Genomic DNA, 12556 nt, shown 5'->3' on the forward strand with positions numbered 1-12556 from the left:
ATTTTGATATGCCAAAGTAGAAATCCGAATTATGTATAGAATGAGTATTTTCTACTGTTTTTATAGAGCTTCTGGTGGCTTTTCCCGTTGGAAAACACCCTTTATGGACATCCTTTCAGCGGGTTTGAATTCTGAAAAAGCGCCAATAAAGCGCCCTATAGACCACGCCACGTGCGTGTGTGCGAACGGTGCATTGCACCGTCCCGCAGTTCAACTCAAGGCTAAGACCCATTGAGCACCATAATAAAGAAGAGAAAATAGTAAGGCTTTATAAGCCCAAATTTTTCTTTCTTATGAGTCAGTATGGGACTATCTTTTTCACACTACTTTTGCACTCTTCTCTCTCTTTTGCAAAAAGCAACTTTTTAAAAGAAAAGTTTTTCCTTTTCCAAAACACACTTAGAAAACATTTTCCGAACACTATCTTTTGACCAAAAAATAAGATTTTGAAAATCAAAATCTAACAAAATTTAGAGGTGTCATTACCAAATATGGGAAGGGAGGAGAGAGAGAAAGAGAGAGGACATTATTCCCTAGGAAAAAAAAGAGAGGGGACAAGGAGTCCATGTCATACTCATAAGCAATCATTCCAAGAGTGGGATTAAAAAAATCCTAGTGCTAAAAGGCAACCAAACATGGGATGGGAGTATGGGACGAAAATTTTACTAAAAACTTCTTAGGTTTTAAATTTTACTGGCAACCAAACAGACCGACCGGTGCAACTTGGGTCGGGCTCAACCCCGACGGGTTCAGCCTGACTTCGGGTTGAGTTGCGTTGGCATTTTTCTCAGGTTGGGTTGGATTAGGGTTGGGAAAAGCCAACCCGATTTAAATTCGCGTAGGGTTAGGGTTGAGGTCTTGGCAACCCGAACCCGACCTCCGTCTTCTAATTTTATCATGTTTTTTTAGGATTATGTGTTTCTTTCTTGTATTTTTCTCTTTGGCCCTAGATGAACCCGAACCCAACCTGACTCAACCAGAACCCAATCCTACTCAACCCGACCCGATTTGGGGCGATTGGGTTAGGGTTGGCCTCAACCCGACCCGACCCGAGTTGCACCCCGAGCAACTTTAATGCTTTTTGACATCAAATCACAAAGAGGGGGGGGGGGGGGGGGGGGGAATGCGTACTGTAGGTGGGATGAAAATATCATTGTGTTATTTACTTTAACTAATGTGCGTTGGGGTCAGGAAGCGTAACTGATAAGGCAAGCAAATGCTTTTATGACTTCGCATTTTTTCAGACAGTCACCATAATAACTTCCATGTTTTATTAGTTTTTGTTTAGGATTTTGAGAACCGATTTTGAGTCATTTGAGTCCAATAATCAGTTTTGTAGTCACATGTCGGTTCTCAAAATCCAAAACAAACAGCCTAAAGCTACTTTCATTACTGTAAAATACGGTGATCTTATAACTTGTAAACAAGAGGTAGTTCTATTTTAGCGAAACAATTACCCAATCCCCATATTTTGATAACGGCACTCCTCTTGGTTTTATTTCTTATTTTGTTTGTATGTTCATTTCCTTGTTGTTGTCAGCCCCCCAGCATGATGGAGGGTTTGCTCTTAAGCTTTATGTTTATCCTTCTGGTAGGGGTCTTGCCTAACCCCAGCTTACCCATCTATAAAAGATATAAAAATAGGGCATGATCCCCCCTGTAGGATTATGCGCCCCTCTTTTAATGTGAGTTGACGTAACACGTAAAAAGGTTAAAGTGCCCACAATTCACGTTAAAGGGGAGCATAATCCTACAGGGGCGAAAAAATCATCTCCCTAAAAATAAAGATGAAATGAATTTTATGCCCCTTTTGGCATTTTGGCATATCCTTCTCCTTTTTGTTTTTGGGGGAGAAGGCTGAAGAGAAGAGTAACCCCTTATTAGGTTTAACTATGCATATCATGTGACAAATGCTAAGCTGCAAAATTGAGCCCCTTATCGGCTCCACATATTCAAAGTACATTAAAAAAGGATGGTAGAAGAAATGTTTGCGGGTGCCAATTGTGAAAGATAGGGGTGGACATGGTTCGGTTCAGTTCTGGGGTATACCCATAACCGAACCATATATAATCGGTTCCGAAAATTGGAACCTGAACCGAACCATTTATCATATATTTTTCCTAATCTTCTCAATAGAGAAAATTTTCATGTGGTTTTCTGCTCCATGAACTACAAACAGTTATATTGGTTTTCTATTAAATATTCATCATTGCGTCCACATCAAATTGGCATAGGAGCCTCTACAACTAGTTTTATCGAAGCAGAAAAGATAAGAAAAAAAAACCAGAGGTTGGAGAGAGAGAGAGAGAGAGAGAGAGAGAGAGAGGTTGGAGAGCCGAGAGCCGATGGAGAGTGGAGACGGCGATGTTGGTGGTGGGCAAAGAAAAACGATAAAGGGGAAAAGTGAAAAACTAGGGTTTCTACTTTCTAATTTCTAAAAAGGCAAAGAAATACGTTACATGGGGGTGAATTTATCCTCACGCATAAGTAGACCATTCTCACGGAGCCATTATGGGGAGGGGGTGATTTTATCCGTTAGGGGGCGTATCACGCTTGGTTCTCGGTTCGGTTCTCAGTTCCAGGAACCCAAACCATATATAATCGGTTTCCAGAAATCTGAACCGGAACCGAACCATTTAAAATTGAAACCGAACCGAACCAAACCAAACCAAAGTGACCGGTTCGGTTCCTCGGGTTGGACCTGAACCATGTCCACCCCTAGTGAAAGATAAGTGGGAGATGGAGAAACGTGAAAGGGCGGGAGTGAAGGGAGCACGAAAAGTTCTTAAAAATCAGGAAAATAAAGAAAGCCTAAACTGAAGGGAGCCCTTGCAAAAAAGAGGTGAAAGGGCTCCCCCATTGGCTGCACGTCTAGAATTCCTCAAATAAAAAAGCCAGTTTTAACTTTTAAGTAGGTATTTTTCCACTTTTTAAGGAATGTTAATTATGTTATGCTCTCTCCACTCACACCAACCGACGTCTTTCTTCCAATCCTCATCTGCCCTTCTCACGCACTTGGGCCTACAATTATTCCATAGAATTATTTTTCATGGTTGCCAAACATGGCCAAATTAGAAAATATTTTCATGAAAAGATGAAAGAGGAAATTATGTTATTGTCACGCTTACTATTTGGGACTTGCCGGCCATCTCATTTGTCTTTTATGACCTGCTTTTACTTTTTTACACAAACGACAAACTAATATGGTGGCCTGCCTAATTTTAAGAGTTAGGAATACCATTTTTAAAGATTAATTAGTTAGTTTTCTCTATCATCATAATAGTTGTATTTGGAAATTGCTCCCCTCAACTTTGTGTTAGAATTTATTTTCTTCTTTATTCGGAAAAAAGAATCTCTACTTGGATTATCATAGGATAAAAATGTATTTTATCTAGTTCTTTAAGAAATTTTTTGCATTTTTATTTATTTTGTTTTTGAGGAATTCTAGACTGAAGGGAGCCCTTGCAAAAAAGAGGTGAAAGGGCTCTCCTATTGGCTACACATCACCATCATGCAGCCAATGGGGGAGCCCTTTCACCTCTTTTTTGCAAGGGCTCCCTTCAGTTTAGACTTCCACTTTGATTTTTATATTGAATTTGCCTCGTAATGCTTTAATGGGAACATTACAATTGGTCTATAACTAGACCATTGAAAATATTAGGGCCTCATTGATGTAAGTGGGACCATATCATTTCAACGCATGCCGCTCTACAGCACGTTTCATAATAATGCACCCAAACTGGCTAATTATGAGTTGACATGAAAGATATGTGGTTCAATAACTTCAATATGCCTAAATTTCACCTCGAACTTTCATATTTTCAAGTGTTTTATATAGTTTTGCCATCCACTTGAAAAATTTTGCTTCTAATATCCATGTAATTAGGCATGTTCGTTTTGGATTTTGATAAGCGGTTTTTGGCCCAAAATTGATTGTTGGAATCAAGATTAAACGGAATTTTGAGTCCAATAATACATTTCAGACTCAAAATCAATTTCCAGGATCCAAAATGAACAGGTATTTGAAAATGATTCAAATGATTTTGCTAAATACAACCAAAAAGCCCACCTGTAACAAATTGGATTTTGTGCGCAGAAGTTGTGAACCATAAACCCAAACCCAAACCCAAACCCAAACCCAAACCACGCAAACCAGCAAAGTATATAACACGAGCTTTAGTAGTCTTTGAACTATTATTTGCCAAAATGTCATTTGTAGTGAGTGGTACAATTGCTCACTAGTGCTTGTAGTGGATGATGAAAATTGTTCAATTGATCACATTTTGCTCGTTGAATATGAAGCTCACTGCTCGATAGTGCATCTCATAGCTTTCGTCGTACTGTGTTTTCTAAAGATCAACTCTTCTCAAAATCTCTATGAAAACGTACTGAGACGGAATCCCATTCTAAGTTCTAAGAATTCTTACAGTTAAAGTTATGAACTACTAGAGTCAGGTTGAGGGTTTTGCATGAAGACAGTGATATTGGCTCAAATCAGGCCAATTAGAAGTAAAACTTGTTGGGTATATAGTATAATCCTAATTATGTTATAATATCAGCTCAATAAGATAATGAACCGGTGAAATAGGCCTACGTGGGCTAGAGTCCATTAACCAGTTAATAACCCTAGTCTATCTCTATATATAGGGGCCGGAGGCAACAAATTGGGTATTTCAAATTAGATACCTAGGGGGTGTAATGCTTCAAGCAATCTTGCTTGACTCTAACAAAACCTCGACCCCAGTAAACAAACCCCATAATCGTTCTCCCAAACCATGGCAAATCCATAAATTTCAAGTTCCAGGTATCCAAGATTGGCCATATGTGTATTAGGTTCGGGACAATCTCTACCATACATGTGGCATGTCTAGGATCTAGTGGGCCTATAGTTGATGAGACAGGCCCAAAAAAGTGAAAAAAAGTCAAAAACTCACTGATCTTCTCCCCTGACGAATGGTCAGGATTGTCTGATCTGGGAAAGGGTCCCACCAAGATATGCCACGTGTTCGGCTGATATTGGGTGAACATGTACTTCGGTAGTCAAAAGGGCCGTAGTCACTATCCTTATCTGTCTTTCTCATTCCTACTAATCCTGCACATGGTATAGCTGGACATGCAGACAACAGTTGCTTCTAAAACGTCTCTCTTTAATATTTCTCCTTCTTAAATTTAATTTCTTTATTATTTTTTATTCTGGCAACTGTTCTTCTTCAGATTCTCTGAATCAATTTCCAGAGCGAAATGAGTAGGTTTAAGCCATAGACCCCACCTCTTTAACGTTGTTTTTAAAGCGCCCCTTAAACATGCACTGATTTTTCTTGTATTTCGACAGATGGATTTGGCATCCCATGCGTCTTTACATTTGGTAATGGAGTGTGGACAAAGGAAATAAAACTACTACATAGAGGGTTTTATTTTTCATTATTTCCCTGTGAGAATGATGGGCTTGGTTTTTTTTCTTATTTGGTGTTGAGGTTGGCATTTGGGGTGGTTTTAGGCCAGAATGTTTGTGAGGCATGTCATAAAGTTACTATTTTTGTTTATGTTTAGGGGTTGATTTGGGGCTGAGATTTATGGTTTTTCACATTTGCTGTGGTTTTAGGGTTGGAATTTTAGGTCCCCTTTGAGTTTGGTGGTTTTGGGGAAGAATCATTTGGTTTTTCAGCGTTTTGGGGTGGTTTTAGTATTGGGTTTTGACATTTAGGGGAGAAACATACTTGTTTGTCCTGAATTCGGGTGGTTTTGGAGGATAAGCTTTGCTGTGCATGTTTTTTGGGTTCCAAGTTTTGCTTCCTTATAAGGGGTTTGAGGCTTTGAAGAAGCAAATGGTGGACTATACCCTAAGAGGTGCATTTTGAATGGTTTTAGGGTTTTGGGCTCAGCTTTTACTGAGATAGAACAGAGTGTCTAGTGGTGCTTTGTGAGCTATTCCTCTGGGGATTTATCAGAAATGGCTTGTATGAAACTTGGATCGAAAAGCGACGCCTTCCAGCGGCAAGGCCAGGCTTGGTATCTCTACTTCTTTCTGCATTAGCTTTATATGCTGTCTAAATCTTTTTTAATATGTGTATACTTGGCTTTATTACCATAGTATATTCTGAATATGCATTCCATCTTGATATCACATAATATAATGTTTGATGCTAATGTTGATCTGCTATGAGTGCCCTGATAGGGAGAACAATCAGGGTTTATATTTTTAGTAGCTCAAATTTGATTTCTAAAGTTGTTTTGGAAACACAGGGTTTCTTTTGCCTTTTCTTTTTGATGTTGTTGTTGAGTTTAACACAAGGAATGACCTTTCAAAAACACACAGACAAGGAATTGTTCTGAGTCTATGGTATAAAGAGTAGGCTTACCTGGTGATCGCCTCTGATCAATGGACTTTTGCCCATCAAATGTGGATCATTGGCCATTTTCCCCTTTTGACTGTCTGTGTGGAAGGAATCGATTCGTATAGTTTGGATCAAACGATCTGTTTTTTTTTTTGTAGTGTGGACCATACAACATTGGACCCATCATATGACTGTAAACTGACATGTAGGGTGGTGTTTCTTGAGAACCTGTATTGGTTCTTTGTAAATGGTGACTGACCAGAAACAGCATAATGTTGGAAAATCGTGAAAATAAATGCCTTATTTTGGTAATGTATCCTTTAAATGAATGCAAAGTTGAACAACCAGTTTTACTTGACATGTTTAAATACTTAAATGATGCTGGGAATGGAAATGGAAATGTCTAGCAGGGATGCAGGATGAATTTAGATGTTCCTGTTAGATGTGTTTGATCTTTTTGACAGTTTCAGCCTTAGTCACTTGACATGTTAAAGCAATAAGGTTGCATGGACAGTTTTATCTACAATGTTAATCTCCTTAAATTAGTTGAATCATTGTGACTGATGACTTGTTTGTGAAATTCATATGGCCCCAGTTTTAATCTTCATTTCCAGGGCAGCGTCTCGACTGTAAAAAAATTCTAGGCTTCCATTGTGAGATGTTGATTGCAATACATTTTTTTAAAATTTTTCAATACAAAGCGGTTGAGTTTGGAGATTTATTTGGATTGATCCACTAGGACTGGAATAAGTGCAACCTGTACAAGGACACGGCTGTTCACCCTACCGTTGTATTGTTTCTTTTGATGTGTGCCAACAATTTCATGTTTTTTTTTTTTTTTTGAATGGTAACAAGTTCATGTGTTAAAAGCTCCTTTTTACACAACTAATTACATCTATTAGTTTCATTAGGCATCAAATGGTTACAAACTCAATGAGCCATTTCTTTCTTTGATTGATAACTAATAACAATGAAACGGACTGCTGCTGATGATTAGTTTGGGGATTAATGTAATTTATCCATCTTTAATTCTTGTTTTTGGCATGTTGAATCTTATCAGACATATGATTTTGATTCTTGACACCCTATGTAACTCAAACACTTCATCACAAAGAGTCTCTTTCTGCACCATGTCTTGATTTGTTCAATGAAAACATGGATGGAAGTTTGTGCACTTGAGGGGATGGGTTGATATTGGGATGAACTCTTTAGTTCCTAAACTAAGGCTTAAAAAAATTTGTAACTTGCCCATACATGATGAGGGCTTGACTCCAAGTGGATTTGATGTCGTTCAAGTGATTGATGGAGTTTTTCAGCTATGTGATTGAGTCGTATCATGCATAAAATCCGACTTATGCTTTTCGGCCATGTTACATGGATTCTTCTACATGAGCGAAGAACCCGTGTCTGACACATCTCGGATTCCAATACTTCAGGATTCTTTGAGACACTTCTAGATGTCTTTTATTTGTTCTTTTTTTAAATATTACTACAAGAACTTTACAATTGCCATATGTTTTGAGTTTTATTCATCCTAATAGTGAGTTTCTTATATGGAAATAAAACATTATATCTACTTTGCCTGTTAAAATTTTCATCATATTACTTGTTTGTTTTTTTTGAATGGTTTCATACTTTCATCATATTACTTGTTATAATCAAATTATTATGTAAAAGAATTAAAATCTGGGAATTGATTAAAATATTTTGGTGAATCCACGAATCGTTCTTTTTGAGGTTTGCCGGATCCGACACTTGATAGTTGATACCTGTGTTGGATTCCGACTCTCGTATCCATACAGCTCTTCGGCCTTGATACAGTCCAAGATTTGATCTGTTTGAGTTGACTTGGAAGGCCCTTCAAGTACTTGATTGAATTTCTAAACCTGACCTAGTTAGTTCAATACTATCAGCATAGTATCAGTTTCTAGCTGAACCGTATGACAATAGGTAAGACTTAAAATGTTCCCAAACAGTGCTGACAATACCTAAGAGATGGAAATGTCTTAAGCTAGTGAATTTTAAAGATTATTGCCTTATTTCTGTTTCCTTAAGCTTTTTACAATATTCGTAATTTATCAGAGACTGATATCTACACATGTATGATATTGATTGAATACAATATGAACTCTAGACGGTATACTCCCCATTGAATGATTGAATGTTAGAAACTTAGAGGCATAGAGCTTTGGTTTTATCAGACTTGTTTGAGTTGTGCTTCAATGATGCTCCAATTTTTTAATGAAATTACTATAATAGGAATGGAACACATCAAACGGCTTTTAGAACAGGTCACTCTTTATATTTTCTTTCTAATGATTTTTATGTACTTACGATTCAGCTATGTTTAGTTCGGCTTCTTTCTATAGTTAGCACTTCTATGGTTTAGTATTTTTTATTAATGTCTTTCATTGCCATCATTCAACCATTTAGATGTATCAACATGTTGCTTATCTCTTCATCGCCTCTGTGTACATCTCTATATCTGGCTTCATTCTGTTGTGTGGTGATTCACGAGGTTTATATCTTTGTGCTTATACAACTTGCAGGTTCTGCACAACTGGCCTTCCGAGTGATATAATTGTCGAAGTTGAAGAGATGTCCTTTCATCTTCACAAGGTGTGTTATTTTGCTTGAAGTTTGAAATAGCCTGTTTGACAGCTTTATTTTTTCGGTGGAACCCTCTTTTAACCATGAAGCAGATCCTAGCTGGTACTTTTATGTGCTTAGGTGGTTACATTTATATCTACTGATCTGTGCTCCAAATCCCATTTATGAAGATAATGTAGTACTTGAATTTATGGAGATGAACAAGTTAGTTAATTGCTTCACAAGGTGATCAAAACTGTTTTATTTACAAAGAGATGAGTAAATTGTAATGAAGCCGATTTTTGTCATTAAATTGTAACTTATTATCCCTGTTAATCAGATGTGGCCTGCTTTTGACTGTATCTTTTGTTTATCTATAAAGATTTATTTAATAAAAGAAATTCGATCTAATAAAGCTTTATTTTTTATGTTCATTGAATAAAAAAATCAGAGTGGGTTGTGGTGCCCATTGCTTAAAATTTTGGTACGCTCTATATGCTGAGAGTTATCTTTGCCATTTGCAAAAGTTTAAGAGTTTGCCGGGGCTTTTATATTATATTGCACGCCTGGTGCATCTTAGTCTCACATTTTTGGTACTCTCGGTGCAGTTCCCGTTGCTTTCAAGGAGTGGGCTTATGGAGAGATTGATTGCTGAAGTAACTGATGATGGAGAAGAGGGTTGTCTTATACAACTTCCTGACATTCCTGGTGGTGTGAAAGCTTTTGAACTTGTTGCTAAGTTCTGCTATGGTGTGAAACTAGAACTCACCGCCTCAAATGTTGTTTACCTACGTTGTGCTGGTGAGCACCTTCAGATGACCGAAGAATATGGAGAGGGAAATTTGATTTCACAGGCTGAGGTTTTCCTCAATCAAGTAGTTCTCCGCAACTGGAAAGATTCGATAAAGGCACTACAGACATGTGAGAACCTTCTCCCTCACGCTGAAGAACTACATATCGTGAAGAGATGTATTGAGTCACTAGCTGTTAAAGCGTGTACGGATCCAAACCTATTTGGTTGGCCGATGGAGCATGGGGCTATGCAAAGCCCAGGTGGGAGTGTTCTGTGGAATGGGATAAGCACAGGAGCCAGACTTAGGAATTCAAGCTCAGATTGGTGGTATGAAGATGTTTCATCTTTGAGTCTTCCTCTGTATAAAAGGCTTATATCGGCCATGGAATCTCGAGGCATTAAACAAGAGACTATTGCCGGTTCCCTTACTTTCTATGCAAAAAGAGTTTTGCCTGGACTCAATAGACGTCATGGTGTGAGTGAATCTAGCAACCGTATAGTATCCATAGTTCCGACAGCAGTACAATCCGAGGAAGAACAGAAACATTTTCTCGAAGAGATTGATAGTTTATTGCCCATGCAAAAGGGTGTAGTCTCAACTATTTTCCTATTTGGTCTTCTTCGGACTGCCATGATCCTGCGTGCTAGCCCATCTTGCATGTCAAACTTGGAAAGGAGAATAGGAATGCAGCTGGACCAGGCAACCTTGGAAGATCTTTTGATGCCTAACTTCTCATACTCCATGGAGACACTCTATAACGTAGAATGTGTTCAGCGTATTCTTGAACACTTCTTAGGCTTTGACCAGGCAACTGGAGGAGCCTCCCCCTGTTCAGTTGATGACGGGCAATTAATGGGTTCGCCTTCTCTGACACCAATAACGATGGTAGCCAAGCTTATTGATGGATACCTTGCAGAGGTTGCACCAGATGTTAATCTAAAGCTACCGAAGTTTCAGTCACTGGCTGCTGCCGTCCCAGACTATGCTAGGCCGTTAGATGACGGACTCTATCGTGCCATTGACATATACTTGAAGGTATTATAAACCCTTATGTGTCAATCATTTCAATCATTCATACAAGTTAAATACTTAAATGTGGTTTATACTTTCTTTGCCAATGCCTCTCTTTTGCACATACACGTATGAATATTCACATTCTGTTTTTCTCATCCGTTTATCACTTCATCTATATCACCATTAGATTGTGATGCAAGTTTTTAATGCTGGGTTTAGCTTTTATATTTTGAAACTAAAACTCTTTAAAAAAAAATCATATGCCAACCATTTGAGCTGGGCTTTGGTCACATTAAATAGATTTTGATGTTATGAAGAATAGCAAGGTCTTTGGCCATTTCTAGAAACATTTTCCTTTTTCATGTTGTGTATGCTTGAAGTGAAGGTGGGGGTACACATGGAAACAATTGAGTATGAAAAAATCATACGGTAACACAATGCTGCTTGACATGGTATAAATTTGAGAAGGACAGTTCTCTATGGTAACTCGGTTTTCCAAGACCTGAAGGTAATCAATTTAGTACTAGGAAAACTTGATCGAGTAGTTGTCAGATCAGGCTACGTTTTGAGCTTTTCTGACTCGATAAACTTGATTGAATACTCGATTGACTTTTTAGCCAATTCCGATTCAGGCTTTCATTGATGTCTGATTGAGTTTTATGATTTTGATCCCTGGTCATATGACTTCATTTCTTATTCACTTCCTTGTCTATTATCTATCTTTTAAGTCCAAACTAAATTTTAATGAGGTCGTCAATATGCAGGCGCACCCTTGGCTTGCCGACTCCGACAGGGAACAGCTTTGCAGGCTTATGGACTGCCAGAAGCTGTCCTTAGAAGCTTGTACCCATGCTGCTCAGAACGAGAGGCTGCCGCTCAGAGTAGTAGTCCAGGTTCTCTTTTTCGAACAGTTACAGTTGAGAACTTCAATTGCAGGCTGCTTCATGGTCTCCGAGAACCTCGAAGGGTCAAGACCATTGAGGAGTGGCTTTCCAGGCTCCAACGAGGGTGGTGGTTGGGCCACAGCCGTGAAAGAGAACCAGGTGCTGAAAGTGGGCATGGATAACATGAGGTTGCGAGTCTCTGAGCTTGAGAAGGAATGCTCGAGCATGAGGCAAGAGATTCAAAAATTGGGTCGCGAAAGAAGCACATGGAGCAGTGTTTCGAGGAAGTTTGGATTCAAGATTAAGTCGCAGATGTGCAGCGCACAAGAGGGTTCGGTCAGCAACCAGAACAATAGAAATGGGAAGGTTGAAAAGTTGAAGGATAGGCCAGGGAAGCAGAAGAACAACTTGTCTGCAGATGAGTAAGCTTTGTTTCATTTTCTCTATCTCTTGTTTGAGTTCTTCATCTTCATCATCTTATTGATTGTATTTTATTTTTTATTTTTCTTTTTAACGGAACCCTTGAAATTCATCTCCTGCACTGGCTATGGGTAATTCTTGTTTTATGTTTTGTCTTTCTTTTCTTTCCTCGGCCATTGACGGGGTTGAGAATGGGTGGTCTTGGTATAACTCTTTGCACATTGTAACAGTAATGACAAAATTGCAGTTTGGAGAATCTAACTCTCTGATACTCATTTCGTTTTTTGTCTATGGTAAGAATTGCTATCTAAACTTGCAATTAGGAAATCCTCTTTTTTTTCTAACTCAATTGTATTTCATCCAAACTTGTAAATCTCTTCTCTTTCTACCTCATTTTGTTTTCAGAAGTTGTCTTCATCTTTACTGATTGTAGTTCTATTTCTCGTTCCTCTTCGTTTTGAATCTGAAGCTTGATTTTGTTTCTGTATAGATGCTTTTCTTTGATCTTCCTTTTCTGGCT

The 12556-nt window shown here is 38.4% G+C and overlaps 1 protein-coding gene across 1 annotated transcript; it reads left to right on the forward strand.

Annotated features, from left to right (window-relative positions):
* Positions 1-5105: 5105 nt before the first annotated feature.
* LOC143884262 (BTB/POZ domain-containing protein At1g30440-like) lies at positions 5106-12321 on the forward strand. Its single transcript, XM_077387727.1, has 5 exons — positions 5106-5245; positions 5333-6009; positions 8885-8954; positions 9533-10753; positions 11497-12321. Exons 2-5 carry the CDS (start codon positions 5951-5953, stop codon positions 12040-12042), a joined length of 1896 nt encoding a protein of 631 aa, XP_077243842.1. The 5' UTR covers positions 5106-5245; positions 5333-5950; the 3' UTR covers positions 12043-12321.
* Positions 12322-12556: the final 235 nt, after the last annotated feature.

The sequence above is a fragment of the Tasmannia lanceolata genome, unplaced genomic scaffold, assembly GCF_043159265.1.
Source record: "Tasmannia lanceolata isolate RefF3 unplaced genomic scaffold, GAP_Taslan_0.1 ptg000008l, whole genome shotgun sequence".
Taxonomy (NCBI): Eukaryota; Viridiplantae; Streptophyta; class Magnoliopsida; order Canellales; family Winteraceae; genus Tasmannia; species Tasmannia lanceolata.